The sequence below is a fragment of the Cucurbita pepo genome, chromosome LG01 (assembly GCF_002806865.2).
Source record: "Cucurbita pepo subsp. pepo cultivar mu-cu-16 chromosome LG01, ASM280686v2, whole genome shotgun sequence".
Lineage (NCBI taxonomy): Eukaryota > Viridiplantae > Streptophyta > Magnoliopsida > Cucurbitales > Cucurbitaceae > Cucurbita > Cucurbita pepo.
In genome coordinates, this window is record NC_036638.1 from 5,732,071 (window position 1) to 5,753,406 (window position 21,336).

Genomic DNA, 21,336 nt, shown 5'->3' on the forward strand with positions numbered 1-21,336 from the left:
GGGGGGGGGGGGGGGGGGGGGAATCGGATTAGGATTTGAATGCAGTCAATTCGTTGGTCAATGCCCCATGTTGTTTAAACGTTGTGTTTCTTTGATGTATGCATGGAGAAATTAAGAACAAATGACCTAATGATTAAATGGACTGGAAACTGTTCCAGGTCTACCGATGTTGTGAATTCTGGTATAGTCCCTCAAAGGAACTGGTGAAATATCTTAGAAGTAGTGAAGATGATTTTGTTTTTAGAAACGTGAATCCAATGTATTTGGCTTGTTGGTTTTTGTTTAGCTGCTAAGTCAGTGTGTTTGGATTTGGCAGTTTACAGAGAAAGGACACATCTTTGTCACTGTTAATCTCGTCGAGGAGGTTATTGAATCGATTGATCTCGAGATCGAGTCATCAACAAATAGCACCTTGAGTGGCTATCCTATTGCCAATAGACGTCTCAGCTGGGCAGGATTTCAAACGTTCAGTGAAGAGGGACCCGCTGCTTGTCATTTCATGCCATCTCCACCAGAGCTTATTAACCTCATGGTATCTGTGGAAGATACAGGCGTTGGTATTCCTCTGGAAGCCCAATCATGCGTTTTCACTCCCTTCATGCAGGTTCGACCATCCATCTCTAGAACGCATGGGGGAACGGGTATTGGGCTGAGTATTAGCAAATGTTTGGTTGGCCTCATGAAGGGGGAGATTGGTTTTGTGAGTGTACCTAAGATTGGCTCTACCTTCACATTCACGGCGGTATTCACAAAATGCTCTTCCAATTCAAGTGAATATAACAAAACCCAACAAATTAAGAACATTTCCATCCCAACATCCTCTGAATTTAAGGGTATGAGGGCACTAATTGTGGACCATCGACCTATTCGGGCCAAAGTATCAAGATATCATATTCAACGCCTTGGAATAAATGTTGAAGTCTTATCTGACTTGAATCAATGTCTGTGTTCCTCGACTATTAGTGGTTCAACTATCAATATGATTTTTGTTGAGCAAGATCTTTGGGATAAGGACACGAGCACATCTGATCTCTTTATCAAGAACTTGAGAAATTCTTATGGGGTTCCTCCCAAACTATTTCTTCTTACTTCCTCCATTAGTTCTTCAAAAGCTAGCACTACAGTTTCTGATGTATTCACTCCCACAGTCATCTTAAAGCCCTTGAGGTCAGGCATGCTCGCTGCCTCTCTTCACAGAGTCATGGGTGTAGGGATCAAGGGTAATCCTCGCAATGGAGAGCTTCCTGTACTCTCACTCCGTAATTTACTTCTTGGTCGAAAAATTCTGGTAATAGATGACAATAAGGTAAATCGTATTGTCGCTGCTGGTGCTCTACAGCGGTATGGAGCGGATGTCGTATGTGAAAACAGTGGAAGAGAAGCAATCCGACTGCTTACGCCACCCCACCATTTTGATGCATGCTTCATGGATATTCAGATGCCAGAAATGGACGGGTATGTCATAAATTTACTTCCTTTTTCTCGTTCATTCTAAAGAACTTGGGGCGATAGGAATGCCTTTCGTATATGCATCAAAGAAAGCTGGCTTTTTCATAAATAAATAATAAAACCCTTTTGATATGACAGTTCTTCTAACTTATGAACATACATAAGTGGTAAATGAGCTGATCACTTGAGTGGTTAATGTTCTGCCTCACAGCTTTGAAGCTACAAGAAGAATTCGGGAAATCGAACTTCAAATAAAAAATGGTATCCAAGCTGGAGAACTATCAATAGAAGCATACGAAAATAAATGTGATTGGGGTGTACCCATCTTGGCCATGACTGCAGACGTAATCCAGGCTACACATGAGGAATGCCTAAAGGGGGGGATGAATGGGTATGTTTCGAAACCATTTGAAGTTGAACGGCTTTACCGAGAAGTCTCTCAATGTTTCCGCAGAACCTCAAATGGAACTTTGTAGAGAGCAATCATATATTCGAGGTTGCGGATGATGGCCTGTTCACTCAGGAATGTACAGCATGCTTAAAAGGGTGTAAATTACCTCCGAGTAAGTATTCTATTAGAAGATTTTGATTGTTAACTTCCATTCCCCAGAAAGGCATAGGATCAAGTACAACATTAAATATATCATAGTGATGAAATTATTCCATCATATTCCGTGTTTCGCAGTCGAAGGTGATTGACTTCTCGGATTGCTCCATAGTATGCCAGGCATGCCTAAATTTTGTGGAGTGTAAATAGTAGACAGACATGAGTGTTCGGGTGGAGCTTTCGTCATTGGACGAAACAAATTAGAAAAGTCAACTATATTTTCTGGGTGGACGAGGTTAGAAATTCAAGATTCATTTGGAAGCAGAATTCAATAGGTACTTCTCATACAAAAGTAATTGAAGTCTCCGGTTTGCGATCTTTTTGCCTCGTTTATGATCATCTGCAAGTTGCTCATCAGAGGGCCAGAAATGGCACTGCAGAAATCAATTTAGATGGAACAAAGGATGAAGAAAGAAGGGTCTTGTATATTAAAAACATGTTTGGTTTGTACTCACACAAGTTTAGCTATCGCTTTTCGTTTTGCTAATTTTGTTGTATACTTATCTCAACTGAAAATAGGATAAAAACTCTTCACACTCTCAGATTTGAAAAAATTGATCATGTACATTTCTTGCACACAATTCCTATTCCTTCAGGTCTGTGTTCTGTATAAAAATTTCACCATTCATTTAGTTTCTCTACTGGTTTTCATTATTTTCTTTTGTTTTTTTCGTCCTATTTGGGTAAACCTGACTGGGAAGGTAACTGTAACTAGGATTATGATAGACAGCCTCACTATGTACGTACATTTTCTGCCGAAGAAGTGTACCTGATCATTGACGGTTTTATTTACCATTGATGCCAACATGTCGAAACCCATCAGTTAACTATCGAAACCAACACAAATTGAGACAACACGATCTTGAGTGCAACATTGGTCAAGGTCCCGTTGGTTATACATGCTTCTTGGATAATTTTACAGTAAATTCTATGACCTCAAAAATTCCTTTTTAGCAAAGGCTTACAAAACATTCTTTAGGGCAGCTCTTCTAATGACCCTTAATGTGATGAATGTGGTGATGGTTGTATGCGCATATATGTGTGTTCTGTATGCCCAATCTAGGACCTCATGCATATGAATGACATGTTTATATCATCCATATTGATACATTGATTAGTTGAAAATAAATGGTAAGTTATAGGTGAGAAAAGAAAATAAAAATTATAAAACAATAAATAAAATTGATTATGAAATCACCCATTTATTTTTCACATCCTTATATTGTACTCATATGCACTGTGAAGGCTGGGTGCCAGGAAGTAAACTTGATTATTGCATCAATCTCAATATCTAATCCCACCGAAGCCATTTACAGCAATAATACAAATCATTTACAGAAACAAAGGAGTAAACATCTGGTTACCAACTATAATGAGTAGGGCTAGTGTACACGCGATGGGGCACTAAAAGGGTAACTTAGCATAGAGATAAAATCAGTGAATGTTAGGTTATTAGGATCACCAAGTAGCTCCTATACAAACTTAGGATATTGATTACAATCTTCCATTTCAGAAACCATCGCTGAGACGAGTCGATTCTGCGGATTCATTACCGGTGCCATCTAGTTTTGCCTGCAAAAGTTATGGAAAACAATAGCACAACGAATTCAGCTCCATAAGATGGCCAATATAAGGTTTCATCTACGCCTTAATTCACCAACTCACCAAAATGTTTAGGATAAAATTGTGGAAGGATGAATAAAGAACTTAGGAATCATTAACCAGCATAAGATAATTGATTTTAGAAAACCATCTTTCTTTTAGGAAAAATACTAGCACTGCTCCCACAAGTGCTTACAAAAGAAATGCTTTCAGTTTAAGTTCTTTTTTTTTCAAAAGTCGCTCCAAACTCGGTCTAAAGCACTACGACTGATGAATGATCAAAAGACTTGTCACTACTAAAGCCAAACTTCTGATGGATGCATAGCATAGGTTCAGTGAACACAAAAAGTACACATATTCCTGCTAATTGCCAAAAGCCAAAGTTCCTTGTACTCTAGAGTCACAGTACCATCAGTGTTTCGGGCTGTTAAAAAGTTCCAGCAATGTTGAAAAGTGGACTTATTTTCTCTGATTCACGTCACACAAAATCCAGTTACTTACTTTGCCAGACAAAAAAAATGGTATCGTGATACAGAATCAAGCATAGGCCCTTAAGAAATAAGACACCATTGAAATTCATAACTACCATTAAAAAGTACTACTCACCTTGGCTTCTCGAAATCCTTCAAGCATACGATGATATTGCTGACGAGCATCTGGAGAGTCAACCATGGATAGCACTCGTGAAACAGCCTCATCAATAGTTCCTTCCACTTTTTGTTTGCGGAACACCTTTATAATATCGCCATCTTCACTTTCATCAATGGACCCTATCTCGCTACGAAACCCTCTCAACCCAACTCCTTTCCTTCTCCAGCGTAATACAGCTTTATCCAGAATCCCAACAGCCCAACAAATTATCTTGTGATGCTTCCTAGCTTGATACCCCCTCACATGTGCCTGTTATCAATGGAAAATGACAAAGATCTTTCAAATAATAACATGGAACAGTCTCAGCATCTGAATCTTTAGTAGAAGGCATGATATGTATCCGATACTCTTAAAGCTCACATATTCTTACTTCCTTTGAGAATAAGTTGATTAGCGTGTTTAGTAACTTATCGGTGAGTGAATGTACATAAATGTTATGGAGATAATATAGTACCTGTATCTTCACGACTTTCTGACGCATTGATAAAAACTCTCTACGACCTTTCCAACCTCTATATTTTTTTTGTATAGATAATGCAGCAGCATTGTAATCACGCCGATTAGAAAAGTTCAATTTTGACATAGCTAAGAGCCCCTGTATGTCATTTGGATCAATTCCATACTCATCTATACAAGCTGCAAAAGTTGCCTCCTTCTGCTGTCGCTTTCTGAAAGAATGAGCACGGAAAGCAGATTGAATACGGGCCGCTGCCTGAGCAGCATTCCTGACTGCAGCTAACGTATTTTTCATAGGGATACAGTCCTCAGCTGAAGAGAGGTTCCCCTTTGAAATGCAATTTACAGTTATTTCTGCTTCTATCTCCGCAGAGCCATTGGAAAGTTCACCTTCTTCAAATGTGAGGGATGAAAGATGACTAGTAAGGGCAACCTCCGATAAATAACCAGCAAGTCCCTTGTGTCCATGGATGTCTGCAATAGACGCTGCAGTTTTACCATCTCGGTCTTGTGAACTAGGATCAGTCACAGCGCCAGCTGATGCTCCTGAGGCTATTAATGCAGCGACCGTTTTTTCCCTGATTCAGAAGAAGGAAAAAAGAAAAAAAAAAAAGTCATTTCATAAGCACTACTACGATAAAACTCAAATATGCCGAAGGAATGGTATCCACACTTATGTTGCATTACTCATATATCGACTCAAGTCGTTCTAGAGAGAGATGAATCAAAAGTAAGTTTTCGAATTGTGGTCATAGCAATTCTTCCTTAATCTGTTAATTCCTAGTTCAATTTATATGGCATTTCCAGAATGGGGAATAAACAGTATGAAAAAAGAAATCTTCTTTATTGTAGTTTCCAACCTTGTGAAGTAGATGTGCCATTCATTCCAGTTTTTTTGAGCCAGTGTATCCAAACTACTTATCAGATATTCAAAATGCTATGAATGATTAGGTTTTGGAGCATAAAATAAATGAAACATTGTTGGCAAAGTTTTCCTTGAAAATAAAGTCGGTATAGAAAATTAAATTTTTAGCTTCTCATTGGGATGAAGAGAAATCTGAAAATAACATATAATTCTCTTTTCTCACCTTTCTTGATTACTTAATTATCTTTTCTTCGAGCCATAGGCTCTAGAATATTAATCAATTCAAATATATATATACTTTCTGAGGGAAGTTCTGTCAATATTTTTAAGCTCTAAAATCATAGAAGTAAAGATAAACACTAGAAAGCTTAACCTTCCAAATCGTGCTGCCCAATGTAGAGCAGTCCATCCATTAATGTCACGGAAATTTATATTTACTCCACAGCTGAGAATCGGGTTTAGTGCCCACACATAGCCCAAACCGGAAATCATGTGTATAACACCTTGTTCTTTCTTAGACAAGGAACAGCCTGCCAGATCGTGTCTATCTTTCTTCTGCGAAGAAAGCCAGAGATACAACTTGTCTTTTAGTAATTCTTGAAGTAGCCAATCCATGGTACCAGAAGGAGTTTCACTACCAACTAGAAGAGCCTCTATCAAAGAACTCCATTGATCGTCGCCAGCTTTCAAATTATTGCTTCTAACTTCAGAATCTACCTCGTCAAATTTCTGCATTAATGAGTCAGAGAGCAGCAATTGCACAAGCCTGACAAGTAATAACAGCTCCTCTGGGCTCTTCGTAGCTCCACTTGAATGTGATTGGCAATGGCTGCAAACATTCATTTTATATTCGAACTCTCTGACTTCACTGCAGGGTTCCCGATTGCCAGATGTAATGAAGAAAGCAACCTTCCCAGGAAGGTGTGGAGGCGCTTCAAAACAAAGCACCCCATTCTGAACAACCTGAAGAGGAACTTCGATATCTCCAAACATACAAGCCCATGGTGCTTTTGAAGGATCACAAAGAAAAGATCCAATAATGATGACCTGGATAGAGAGAATTTGTGACCTTAATATTTGAATCTTCATGAGAATAACAGAGGCTGCATCTGAACAGAATCAAAACAGAGTGAAAATTGTAAAACTTCCTGCTACTACTTCTATGAGAGCCTGCATCATTGTTCGGAACCAAGAATTGCAATTGCAACAGTTCTGGACTGGAGCCAATGCTAGTATTCTATATCTATGAACTCTACAAATATAAAAATACCTTGTTCAAATGGTTTAATTTTGAGTTAACCATTGATCAAATTTGATCAGAAATATTATCTATGAGGTCCCACTGAAAATGAGTACATAAAACATATGAAATTTTGTAGGCTACTATTTGGTTGCTTATGGGTATGTTAGTTTCAACCAACTGTTGGAGGCAAAAAATTTAATTTGTAAACCAGCGGTTTCAGGTTGATTTGGTTGTTAGGAAGTTGGCAGTCACACACTAACCAGCTAAAAAACTAGAATAAAAGCTAGTCCTACTTGTATTTCTATCTTAACTCAATTAAAATATTTCTTACTTTTTGGTCTTACGCTACTAAGTATATGTTTGTTCCCCATACGCATTCATATGCAGACTAAGAAAGACGCAAATAGAAAATGTGGCATCAGCTCAAGGTACAAGTTTGCAGCTGGAAAGGAAAGGAAAGAATAAGAGTAAAAAAATAAAATTAATTAATTAATTAATTTTAAAAAAAAAATTCCAGGTATTAAAAGAAAAAATACAGAATACTACCGAAAATTCTAAGCTTTTGGGTTGATCGGTGATTTAACGTGTTATGGTATCGAAGAAGGAAGTCTTGTAAAGTTATTTTCTCTCCAATTAATAATGATTTCCACTTGTGAAGACTTTGTACATTTATACATATGTCCAAGTCACAAGGGTGGAAGAGTATCAAAGTATAGCCATATAAATTTATCATAATCTTTTCATTTATGTTATTGGTGATTAAACAGAATTAAAAGTTTATCAAGCTGTCATTGAATTAGCAGGTCAACAACAGACGTACAATTGCATTAGCCTCAACCTCGCAATAGTCCATTTGAGAAAGCAACTGGATAAAAAAAATTAAAAACAAACAAACAAAAACAAAGAATTCACTGGACTATCAAGGGCAGATATCAAGCATAACAGACTCTGTAACTACGGAAGGCAATGCATGATCATGACAGCACAGAAATACAAAAAATTACAAGTACCTTGGTACTCTCAGTGGCATAACCCTGTTCAGGTACTATTTGGCGGATTGTAAATTTCTGCACTTGTGCAACAATTAAACTGGTATCAACTTCAAAAGAATTTCCATGGTCTTGTTTAAGGAATGATATGTGGTAGTTGGAATTATCATCATGAGTGTCTAGTGGTGAAGCATATTCTGGAGATGTGCAGCTTCCTAGCATAGGAAAAGCTGGTAGCATAGATAATCATAACTTAAGTTAACAACAGAAATCATTTCCCTTTAATTTACTGATAGTAAATAGAGTAGACGGAAATCAAATAATTTGTTACAGTACTTTTTCCTCCGCTGTCCAGCCAGTTGCGATGCTCATGGTCTACGGTTGAAGATGATGATGGATTTTCCTGTTGTTAATCAAATATTAATAATTAAAAGGAAAATCCCCGAAAGAAATGAGTTAGAACTGACAAATTTGAATTTTCTAAACTACAGCTGGAGAACTTACATTTTCATTCCATAGGAGAGAATGCCTATCTTGAGACTCAAGAACGGTTGTCTTACTTGAATCAAGTGCATCACCCCATGGTCGAGTTCCTTCACCACCAAATATAAACTCATGTGCCATATCATAACGGTTATGTTTACCACTAGCATCTATTAGAAAGAGGCTTCATCAGATGATTTTCTAAAATTTAAGATTATCTCCACAAATAATAAAGGAAAGCAGGCAGGAAGAACGTGAAAGTAAAAGTATGTCTACTTATTTTCAATTGGCAAAATGCATCTCACTCAAGTAATACTAGGAATAAACGTGCATCTCAACTGTTCCAGGATGAGGGGCAAATACATGGGTGGAATGGGCTCAAGGGAACACCCTATCAAGTAAAGGAGTGTGTGTGTGTGTGTGTTGGGACGTGTTCAGCATCAACTTTGCTTCTTTGCTTTGAACTCCCATAGTTGTGTGTGTGTTGGGGACGTGTTCAGCATCAACTTTGCTTCTTTGCTTTGAACTCCCATAGTTGAACTCCCATAGTGTGTTGTGTTAGGTTATGGAGCCTACTGCTTATTTATAGCTTAGCCAACGGTTATACATAGTAAAACTATATTTGATAAATGTAAATTGTCATAAAAAGTAGATAGTTATGTATAGTAAAAAGCTATATATGGTAGATAGTTATATATAGTAGATGGCTATATTTGGTAAAACTATATATAGTAAGCTAAACCATATATATATCTCAGTACATACTCTCTATATTCTCTGTATTCTCTCCTAGGACATACATGGAGTCATCAATACAAAACCTTTAGCCAATATTCTCCTTGCATTTTCTCTATCCTATTCTTTGTGTTCATCTAGATCGAGTGTGTGCGTTGTTGTGCGATCCTAACAACTGGTATCAGAGCAAGGCAGAATTCACCACAATCTATGAAGATGGGAAGCTTAAAGATTGGAATTGAGAAGTTCGGTGGATCCAATTTCAGTTTCTAGAAAATGCAAATTGAAGATTGTTTGTATTAGAAAGGTCTTCACGAACCCCTGTTGGGGGTGATGTCGAATACCATGACCACGGAGCAGTGGAAGCTCAAGGATCGACAAGCCTTAGGGTTGATCCGGTTGACGCTATCCAGAAACGTGGCGTTCAACATCAGCAAGGAAAAGACAACGTCAGATTTGATGAAGGCGCTGGCGAATATGTACGAAAAACCATCGGCTATAAACAAGGTGTATTTGATGCGGAGATTGTTCAATCTACAAATGTCTGAAGGTGAATCTGTTGTTGATCATATAAATAAATTCAATATTGATTTTGATGTCATCTTTACCCGAGTCATGGGATACTATCGTTGCCGCAATTAGCAGTTCTCGAGAATCTGATAAACTGAAGTTTGATGAAATTCGAGATGTAGTTCTCAGCGAAAGTATTCGCAAATGAGTAATTGAAAATTCATCTGGTAGTGTTCTCAGTGTTGACCAACGGGGAAGAAGTAAACCGAAGGGCCCAAACAAATGGTGATCAAAATCAAAGAACTGAGAAAAATCTCCAAATAGACCAAATGTAACGTGTTGGAATTATGGAGAAAAATGTCACTTTCGAACAAATTGCACAAGACCAAGGAGGAAGCAGAATCACAAATCTGGATCTGATGATGGTTCTATAAATTCAGCAGAGGACATTGGGGATGCTCTAATTCTCAGCGTAGACAGTTCGATTGAATCCTGAATTTTGGATTCAGGTGCATCTTTTCATTCATCTCCAAATAAAGAGTTGTTCCGGAATTTCAAGTCTGGAAATTTTGAGAAGGTGTATCTTGCCGACAACAAAGATTTAGAGATTAAAGAAAAAGGGGATGTCTGCATAAAAACTCTGGCAGGAAATCAGTGAACATTAAAGGATGTCAAATATATTCCTGGTCTCAAGAAGAACCTGATCTCTATTGGTTAGTTGGACAACACAGGTTATGCAACAGAGTTAGAGAAGAGTTCGTGGAAGATTATGAAGGGTGCTATGGTGGTAGCACGTGGCACAAAATCTGGAACCTTATACACCACTGCAGGGTATATGAACATAGACTTGGATATATGAGCGTGAAAGGAATGAAGATGTTGGCTGTGAAAGAAGTTTTAGAAGGTCTGAAACCTATTGATGTGGATCATTGTGAGAACTGTGTTATGAGTAAGCAGAAACGAGTTAGCTTCACAAGGACTGTCAGAGAATGGAAGAAAGTGCGGTTGGAAATGATCCATACAAATGTGGAGCAAGGATCCAAAACCACAAAGCAAGTGGGAGTTGAGCTTGAGTGGCTGGGAAACTCACCTAGTGATGTTATAGTAGATACTCATGAAACTCCTGAGACTACCGCTGAGAAACCAGATGTGGAGCAAGGTTCCAAGACAACGAAGCAAGTGGAAGTTGAGGTTGAGTTGCGGAAAAAATCACCTAGTGATGTTGTATCAGATACTCAAGAAACTTCAGAGACTGTTGTAGAGGAACCAGCAGTAGAGCAAGTGACACTTGAACTTGTGTTGAGAAGATCATCCAGTACTATTAGAGTACCAGATATGTATGTACCTTCATTACACTATCTAGTGCTGATGAAAAACCAAAGCCCTTTGATAAGGCCCTACAGTTGGAGGATACAACCAAGTGGGAGAAAGTCATGGATGATGGGATGTCTAGGCTTCAAAAATGCGTTGTACTGAGGCTGAGTACGTGGCAATAGCTGAAGCTGGAAAGAAGACGATATGGATGACTGACTATCTGGAAGAATTGGGCAAGAAGCAGCACAAAAAGATTCTTTATAAAGATAGTCAAAGTGCCATACAGTTGGTGAGGAACCCGGTCTATCATTTAAAAATAAAACACGGAAGGCGATACCATTTCACTTGCAGGTTAGTGGAAGATGGTGATGTGTTTTGAGAAGATAGATGGTGCAAAGAATCCAGCAAACATGTTGACAAAATGTGTTGATGTTGGAATATTGAGGTTGTGCAAAGCCTCAATTGGTATAGTGCAGTGAAGACACTCATGATCGTTTGAGAATAAAATTCTTGGTTGACTAGATCAGTCTCCAAGTGTAAGAATTGATCGTTTGAGAATAAAATTCTTGGTTGACTAGATCGATCAGTCTCCAAGTGTAAGAATTGTTAGGTTATGACTAGATCAGTCTCCAAGTGGAAGAATTGTTAGGTTATGGAGCCTGCTGCTTATTTATAGCTTAGTCAACTGTTATACATATAAAACTATATAATTGTCATAAATAGTAAATAGCTATGTATAGTAAAAAGCTATATATGGTAGATAGTTATATATGGTTATATCTCGTAAAGCTATATATAGTAAGCTAAACCATATATATATCCCTAGGCAGAGCTTTGAAAATGTACTTTCTATATTCTTTTGTACTTTCTATATTCTTTGTATTCTCTTTATTGTACATACCTGGAGTCATCAATACAAAACCTTTAGCCAATATTCTCCTTGCATTTTTTCTATCTTGTTCTTTGTATTTATCTAGATCGAGTGTGTGCTCTGTTGTGCGATCCTAACATGTTGGACCAGTTAACTAGTCATTCTAAAATATAGTAGCCACAAATCATTTCGTTTCCTTAGCAAAATATAACTCAAGAAAGAAACCTCTATAGTAAGTAAAATTAAGAGCCTCAGATTCAACGGGACTTCAACAAGCAAATCGATCATTGATAAACTCTCGACAATTCTCCATATAATGATAAAGCTTACGAACTATATCTTGAAACAGCACCACCGTGTTGAAATTACCTTGCATCTCAAATGACGTATAACTATTATCATGGACAGCATTCTCTGGATGCTGAAGTACTGAAAACTGATCCTCAATGGACATCTCATAGTAGTCTATAAGGTTAAAATTTGAACCTTCCTCGTGACCATAATACGGACCAATGTCTTTCAAGCTGTCTTCATTCAAACTTAATTGCTCCTCTATCCTTCTCAAAGCTTGAGAAACCTCACGATCGTTTGAACTCTTTAGTTCTGATATTTCATACTGCCTATCCACGCCATTTGACCCAATAGTACGGTTGCCAGTTTCAGAACTAACTTCAACAGACCCTGGGCTCAATGAATGTAGATATTCCGAAGCATGATTTTGGGACGGATAGGAACCAGAACTAGAAGCCGATGCTGGAGATAATTGTGGAACACTTTCCACCCCAGGCCTTCCCTGCAACAGAAATCTCATTTAAATGTGAATGAATCTACTCAAAATAGAACAAATACGTGCTTAAATTTCATATAATATAGTACAAGTACAAACTTGGTGGAGCCAATATATCTGTCATCCCTAAGAATAGAAGAGATGTCTAGCTGAATACATACTGATATTACAAACACAGAATTGCTGGCACAAACTTCTGTACTAATGGATTTTGGGCTTTGAAGAAAATTCTTGAAAATAACTAGCGCGAAAGTTTATAGTGAAATCTGGTTCAAAAAAATGCTCCCACCCACACACAAATAAAGTACCATCATAACAAGCATTCTAAGTCAAGACTATTCCTAATCATGCTCAAGGGATGGAGAATCATGGGAACCTAACACTAACAAGGCAGCACAACGAACCTGAAAAAGAAAACTCAAATTAATGACCCCAAAACCACCCCAAAACTGTATATTTATCAGATATAATACTAATATGCTTATTTTCGCAAGTAGTGAAATTTTAATAGTCATCTCCATAAAGGTGAAACCAGACATATATAGATAGATACACAAAAGAACCGTAAACTAAAGAAATGTACAATTATAATAAAGGACAACTATACAAAATAACATACATTATAACACTCCCCCTTCAAGCTAGAACAAATATGTTAATCAGACCCACCATGTTATAAAGATAATTTATTCTTGCTCCGTTTAAGGCTTTGGTATGGATATCTTCTAATTATTCTCTAATCTTCACAAGTCCTTTAGATGTCTTGCTGTATTTTCTCACAAATGAAATGACAATCCAATTCAATATGTTTAGTCTACTCATGAAACCGTGAATTAGATGCAATGTGAAGTGTAGCTAGATTGTTACACCGCAATTTAGCTAACATGATAATACATAAGCATATCTCATTTAAAGTTCGATGTATCCACACTATTTCTAGACAGACTGTCATAACTCTATGTTCTGACTCAGGATTTAAATGTCAAACTATGTTCTACTTCTTACTCTTCCAAGACAAGCAACTACACAATATCCAAAGTTGATTGTTTATCCTTTCTAGATCGAACCCAATCAGAATCTGAAAAAAATCAACTCTTGTATTACCATGAACTTCATATAAGAATTCACATCTAGGTGTAGCTTTTGGGTAGCATGGAACCTATTCTACTATAGCTCAATGATCCACTTTAGGTGAAGACATATATTGATCTTGCAATACTTGTTGGATAAGCAATATTTGGTCATGTCAGTGTTAGATAATTCAACTTCCTAACCAATCTTTTGTATCTCCTAGGATCTTTAAATAATTCTTCTTGTTCTGTTGCAGGTAACAGGGGTTGGTCTCACCAGGCAAGAAGCATGGGGAGTTCATTTTTAAAAGCATGATTGGAGGTCACGTCAAAATAATTTTGAAGCATCTACAAGTACAAGATATTGACAAATTCTGTATTTCAAGATAAAAGAATAGTGATGGTATTAGCTCATTCTTGCTTTATCTATTCTGTTGTTGTTGTAACTCACCTCACTAATATCTCTGTAGTGTACAAGAACAATGTGGTCACACGACCTGCCAAGAAAATTAAGTACAAGCACATAAATTTCTAATAACAAAATTAAACATAAATGCACTTGCTCACAATGATAAATAAATAGTGGATAACTTAATCGGAGTTGGTGTCCAACGGTTGAATGTGCTTTAATTTTCTCACTGGGCCATACAGGCCCCTAGGCTTGGTCACTTGGCCCTTCTCTTTGCCAATTAGATTTTTTCTCTTCGTTGGGTGTTTACGCGCTTTCTTTATTCTTTATTTTTCTGGTCCTTGATATCACTTCCTGATTTCCCTCCCCTCAAAAACCTCTCCTTTTTTGTTTTCCTTTACCATTTGCATAATCCTAGCGGAGATCTTCTTTATAAATCAGAGCTTTAAAATTGATTCAATACATGAGAAATTTAGGGCATGTTTGATTCAATACCTGTGGGAAAGGTATACAAACTTGCACCAAATATCCTATTGCAACCTATCTTTCTCACCAAATTGTTTCATAGTTATACACCCTTCACCTCTAAGGAACCCACCTATTTGTTCCAAGGAATATACATGAGACCTTAAATAATTCGAATTGGAAATTAGCAGTTATGGAAGGGATGAATGCTCTTAAACAAAATTGCACATGAGACATAGTAGAATTACCAAAGGATGAGAAAATAGTGGAACGCAAATTGGTGTTTACTATAAAATTTAATGTCGATTGTAGCATTAAAAGATAGAAATTCAAACTAGTTGCTAAAGGTTTCAACTAGACCTATGGAATCGATTATCAAGAAGCATTTGCTCCTATTGCTAAAACTAAAATTAACTCCATTGAAGCTCTCTTATATATTACTGTCAATTTTGATTGGCATCTTCATCAACTTGATGAAAAGAATATCTTTCTTAATGGGGATCTTGAAGAGGAGGTATTTATAGACTTACCACCTCCATTGAGCTGAATTTAAAATTTTGAGTTGCGACAGAAGAAGAGGTAAAAGACAGAAAAATACCAGAGGTTTGTGATGAGACTCATATACCTATCTCACACACGTCCAAACATTGTTTTTGCTGTTTGTATGGTAAGTCAGTTTATGCATGCTCCAAGGTCAACTCACTTTGAAATAGTTTATGGAATCCTAATATACTTGAAAGGTACTCTAGGAAAGGGCATGTGGTTTAAGAAACATGGTCACCTATATGTTGAAGTATACACTGATGCTAATTAAGCAGGCAACATCACAAATAGAAGATTTACTTCTGTTATTGCTCTTTTGTTGAAGGGAATATAGCTACCTAGTGCAAAAACAAAGTGTGGTAGAGTTAAAAGTAGTGTTTAAGGCGTAAGTCCATGGAATTTGTGGGGGTATATGGATAAATAGACTATTGGAAGAATTGAAATTCCCTCAGATGACGTTCATGCTTATTTACTGTGACAACAAGCCTGTAATTTCCATTGTTCACTATCTTGTCTTTCGAGATAGAACAAATCATATCAAGGTTGATAAACACTTCATAAAGGAGAAAAATGATAAAAACGATGTTGGAGTAATATATATTCTCTACCTTCCGTCAACAAATCAAATCGTTGATGTCTTAACTAAAAAAGACTACCAAAAATTACAATTCATCAAACTGAACGACAAGCTTGCTAAGAAAGTTATCTTCAAACCAACTTGAGGGGAGTCTTGATTATTTTCTTTTGTGTAAATTAGCAATTTGGTATTTATTGTATTATATTTTCTGAAATTTTATCTATTTGTAAGGAGTGTTTCCTCTATTTGTGAAACTTTATTCTTAAAGAAAATAAGAAAAAAATTGTAATTCCCTCTTGATATTTTGAGCAGACTCCAATCCAATAAATAAAGTCTAATAGATAATATCAGAAGATCTAGTCACTAAGGTCCAACCAAGGCATTAAACCTAATAATCTCCCACAACTCCCCACCGGTCTCTCACTCCCTCTAAAATTATATGATTACTCTCAATTCAAATCTCCAAACAACCATGAAGAAACAAACTTGCCAAAGGATTTTGCACCTCACTTAAAGGATGAAGAAGCAAAACCTTCTCCATTATGGGCCACAGACCCATTTATTAAAACATCACATACTTGAATGTTTTTCACAATGTGATTATTTTCAGGCAAAAAAAAAGAAAAATGTAAATAAAATGTTTTCATTTACATTTAAGATGATACAATATGAACGAAGTGAAAGTACATGCAATTTCAATGATTGTAAAAGTAACTGAAGTTGATTACAATTTTCTACACGCAATGCCTTCTAATAAATATTTAAAAGAAAATCCGAAACCAAAAAACTATTCAGTATATAATATGAAAATTCAGGATCCAATGTGTTAATAAATTACAAATACACGTTAAAAAAACAAGAAAAATGAGTTTTCCGTACAAAATTTATTGCTCTTGAGTAAATTCTGGTTATGTTCATGTGCTATATCAAAAAAATAAATAGAAATTGTAAAAGAAATATAAAAACCTTGGTTTGAGTGTCCAACCAATTGTACGTGTGGGAGTATTTAGTAGCATATGCAAACAAATTAATAGAATTGAAGTGTTTAGGCTTTATAGGATACAACGGGCAGATGGTTAAGTCAAGAGGTAGAGAGTAGGCCTTAAAACAGAATCACACGAGTGCATTCTATAATGTAAAAGGAACACTCACTGATCCAGCATCCAATAGCTACGTCTCTGGAAATTGGGATTGTGCTCTCCATGTGCATAATAGCAATTTAACGCTTCAGCATTTCCAACCTAACCGTGCAGAATAATCCCGACCAGAGCAATCAGTAAGAATACTTTGTTGATCTCAAAAGATCTAAAGCAGACAGATCAGTGGGTTGGGTGGTATAGCACTCGAGGTGATGGAAAATTTATATCACATAAGCCATTGAATAAGTTTTAGTTGCCTATAGCATCAAATCCAGTAAAGTTGATGTTGAACTAACCACATCCAAGGCTTATAATATTTTCCCCATGCGACAACTCTAACCAGCTTGAAATTACATCTTAAAGCTCACTTTCTAGCGCTCAATTTCTTGGGCATCGCCATTGTAGCGTTTCATTAGTCCTGGAATCAAAACTATGTTACCATAGTATGTTCCATGCAGACATGCAGTCCTGGCCATCATTTCGTTTACTCTACTTATTTCAATGATTGCCAGATCTTATATTTTGCAGTTTGCATGCAAAGTTTTCAAAAATTTAATGCTAAAAACACTAACAAGTGTAGGCATTAAAGCATATTCCCCCCATACGCATAGGTAGTGGAGGGTTGAAGGGTATGTGCGTGCGTGCGTGCGATAGTTAGCTAACTCACATATCAAACATTTGGCTCAATTTTACATAAATATAACAAGCGAGTTAAACGCTCCCTTAATTTTTATGATTATTTTTCAGTTAGCACCATTGTTAGAAAACTCATTTAGGTTGGCTTCTTCCACCACACTACACCCGCCCTTTTCTTTTTTTTTTTTTTTTTCTCTTCTAAGCAAAATCTATCCTTTCTATTAAGGAGGTCAAACAAACTCAAAAACCATGCCGTGGTATATTATTGCAGCAGATGGAAAAGTTAATAGGAAAATGAGTTAAACGGAGTGGAAGCATGATAAAAAACCTTAAGTCGTTCGTGTGCTTCTCCAACAGTTCTTCCGTCCCTTTTTTTCCTCCAGTTATGACCATCTCTACGGAAGAAACGGAGTACTCTCTTGTTAAAAAGAAACAAGGAACCACCTGTTGCAACTCTATTGTTCAATAATTATCCAAACGGTATAAAACAACTCGCTAGCACGATATGCCATCAAAATTCATTCCAAAGAATAGTGAATAAGGGTTACTTACTAGTTGGCTGTTTAGGGGCCTCCTCAGTCAGCTGATATTTCTCATGATTCTGTAAGATAAAGAGCACCTCAGGAGGCTTCAGCCAACGTGTTTGTGCTTCTCGATAAAGGTCACTAACATCATATCCTGAGACGATGATAAGAAAAGGCTTTCAAATTTCAGTTCAGTTCCCAAGTTAGCTTGAATGTAGTGCCAAAAATGTAAAGCCCGACATGAGTTCGGAGATCATGCTTGAGATGAATTTTCTAAGTTAATTGGGCTACATATTACATTCATCAAACACAAAAGAACGATGTCCTGAAGAAAAACCTTAGCCGTCTAGTTGTGCAGACAACGTTTTCCTTCGTATTATGAATCTCATCAGACACATGCTCGATAAGAAGAAAGAAAACTTCTCTAATCTTCTGTAGTTATTTTGCTGATGATAGACATGTACTACGATCGAAGTACACGCAAGAAACTAAAGTCCAACGGATCAAAGTTTCCAAATGCTTAATTATTCAAGAAAAAATGAAGGAGCGAAGCTGCGAGACACACAATAACCGAGTGAAAGAAGGAAATATATACATAAAAAAGAAGTAGGACTTAACGAAGCTGCTGAAAATATATTGCCTTAAATTAACATAAAGAGCAACACCGTTTCTTTCAAGTTTCTTAAAATCCTTAATTTTAATTCAAATACAAGCCCATTCCCAGTAGCTTAAGGGTTGATTTTAGATAAACACGTGACTTCATCAACAACTCACAGCCGCCTCTACACTGAATCAACACGAAACAGCTCAGGTTATGTTACTAGAACTGAAATATGATCTAGCTCTTCATCAAACGCGGAACAATCATCCCCAATAACCTTCCACCGTACAACGTTTACATTTGGCGGCAAACACTTCTGATACTAGTTAAAATCACATTCCGCTAAACTTCCTCAATCAATAAGCAGAAATTCACGTCGACATCAGGAAAAATATGAACTCCATTGAAAACCTAAAAAGAAAAAAGGAAAAACTGCCAACTCCATTACTTACCGTCGTTCATCATGTACAGATCGCATCAGCTCTTTCAACGAGAAGAAATGAGAGAAAACATTTCAGATTCCTACCGAATTGCAGAGAAGAGCTTCAACTTGCCCTTTTGCAGCAGGAGCACGACTGTTCCGAGTTGTGAGACTGCAGAGGGGGGGGNGAGAGAGATCAGAAATAAGATTTCGCCGGCGGTGTCAAAGCCGGATCACCGAGGAGCTGAAAATGGGAAATGGAGAATTGACTTCCACATTCAACAGATGGATCTTCCATGTGGCAGTCTTCCTGTGCACTTCGATTTCGCGTACACAAAAAAACGAAAATGAACAGAAGCCTGCAATTGGAATTAGAAATTTGGAATTTTTTTTTTACTCGAATCCTCTCATCCATTTTCTATTGATCTAAAAGAAATCTTCAAATTAGAGTTAAAATATAACTAAAAAAATCAACTTGAAAATAACTAATTATTATAGTTCAACCAAAGAAAACAAATATATTATGAATTTATTTTTTTCGATATATAATATATATATTAGTTATTTATCAAAGGCAGATAAATTATTAAATCCAAATCTATTAGCGATTATAAGACATTTTCTTATCAAATAACTTTTCTACGTTGAAAATAGAAATGAAAAGAGGAGAAAGTCGGTGAGTAGGGTATTTTCGTCATTTCGAAGAGAAATTGGGGCCGTTCGAGCATATGCAAATTGGCAGCAGATAAAGACGACAAATGTCACAGCGCAGTGTGCTCGACCGATTAATTAATGAAAAATAAATAACAATAACATCTTCTCTTTTCCTGTTTTCCCTCTGGAAATAAACTCATGGAAAAAGCCGGGTTTTTTAGCCGACAACAAATTCGTTTTTTCTTTTTTTCTTTTTTCTTTTTAATCAGAATGCACGCGTAAATAATAACGGGATCCACTTTATAGTACCACAGTTGTAATTTTAAATTATAATTTCTCTTTTTTTCCCCTATTTCTAAATATCTTAAGGAAATTTTAACCAAAATTTTAAATCCAACCTAATCGTTTAATAACTATATAAATATTGGTGTGAGTGTACACATCTATACAATACATAACCATAGAAGTAATCAATGATTACACAAAGGTCACACATGTTAATGATTACACAAAGGTCACACATGTTAAACTACTTCTATGATTACACAAAGGTCACACATGTTAATGATTACACAAAGGTCACACATGTTAAACTACTTCTATGATTACACAAAGGTCACACATGTTAAACCATTAGTAAAGTGATATGATGCACAGTAACATTTTTATACCTTCAATGACTCCATAATATTTTATCAACATTTTAGTTCATGGTATCTTGTATAACATATAACATATACCTAATCAAACATATGCATAATCATATAACATATAACATATACCTAATCAAAAATATGCATAATCATATAAAGTCAGGATCATGAACATATATCACTTACAACATACAAAATCATTCAAAAACCAATAATACTACCATGTGTTATTCAAGCATCAAATTACTCTGTTCAACTTTTTTGAATTCTTAGTCTCTGGTTATAGAAAGCAAGTACTTGAGAACCTAAAATAGGAAGCAGGGTAAGGCAAGTTATTCTCAAATAAGCACATGGGATTCCCCAAAATGGGTCATCGGAGGAAAATGAATCAAAGGATCTCCACTGCTCCAAGCCTCCGCCCCATATTCCCCTTTCTTCCCACCAAAGTTTCCCTCTCTCTCTCTCTCTCTCTCTCTCTCTCTCTCTCTCTCTCTCTCTCTCTCTCTCTCTGTATATATATAAAGCTCTATTACTTGACGTAAATCAAACAGTTTCTGACGGAAGCAAAGAAAAAAACAAAGAAGAGTGATGGCTGATTGGGGGCCGGTTTTTGTAGCTGTGATTCTGTTTGTTTTGCTAACTCCAGGTCTGCTGTTTCAGCTTCCTGGCAACCGCAGGTGCTTGGAGTTCGGCAACTTTCACACCAGTGCTGCTGCTATCATCGTTCATTCAGTTCTCTACTTCGGTCTCATTTGCGTTTTCTTGCTTGCCATCAAGGTTCATCTCTATATTGGTTCCTAATTCTTCCCCGATGCAAATACTCACCTCTACATTGGTTCCTAAATCTTCCCCCCTGATGCGACATTTCTTGTTTGTTTCTAATTCTCTAATGTGATGTTATTTGAGTTCTTAGTTTTCTTTTCCGTCGATGTCCTACAGTTTTCCATGTGTGTGAGCCAAATATGGATCTTGGTGTAACATATAGGTGATTTTATCAATTCAAAGCTACGATGATCTTGAGACTGAGTTGGCAAGGATTGTTTTTTTTTTTTTTTTTTTTTTTTTTTTTTTTTTTTTTTTTT

General features: G+C 36.6%; 3 protein-coding genes across 5 annotated transcripts in view; 2 read left to right on the top strand and 1 right to left on the bottom strand.

Moving 5' to 3' along the window:
* Nucleotides 1–2,693, top strand: part of LOC111800944 (histidine kinase 3-like) — a 7,015-nt gene extending 4,322 nt beyond the window's left edge. For 2 of the 3 annotated variants that reach the window (XR_002816057.1, XR_002816058.1), the window contains exons 9-11: nt 317–1,455; nt 1,661–2,012; nt 2,135–2,693. Coding sequence is in view for 1 of the 3 variants with exons in the window: in XM_023684882.1 (XP_023540650.1) it covers nt 317–1,455; nt 1,661–1,925 (1,404 nt within the window). In the remaining 2 variants the exon portion in view is untranslated. Of the gene's footprint in view, nt 1–316; nt 1,456–1,660 lie in introns of all 3 variants that reach the window. The other variant, XM_023684882.1, reaches the window with a different exon arrangement.
* A 598-nt stretch (nt 2,694–3,291) lies between these two features.
* On the bottom strand, nt 3,292–19,136 carry LOC111800958 (calmodulin-binding transcription activator 4-like). Its single transcript, XM_023684897.1, is given in 14 exon segments — nt 3,292–3,573; nt 3,575–3,628; nt 4,265–4,558; nt 4,764–5,343; nt 6,004–6,677; nt 7,884–8,092; nt 8,199–8,265; nt 8,367–8,515; nt 12,145–12,568; nt 14,084–14,129; nt 16,779–16,867; nt 17,730–17,845; nt 17,954–18,079; nt 18,979–19,136. Coding segments are annotated over 14 exon segments (2,886 nt in total). The 5' UTR covers nt 18,992–19,136; the 3' UTR covers nt 3,292–3,528.
* Nucleotides 19,137–20,782: 1,646 nt separating this feature from the next.
* Nucleotides 20,783–21,292, top strand: LOC111778992. Its single transcript, XM_023659017.1, has one exon. It carries the CDS (start codon nt 20,843–20,845, stop codon nt 21,053–21,055), a length of 213 nt encoding a protein of 70 aa, XP_023514785.1. The 5' UTR covers nt 20,783–20,842; the 3' UTR covers nt 21,056–21,292.
* The last annotated feature ends 44 nt before the right edge of the window (nt 21,293–21,336 follow it).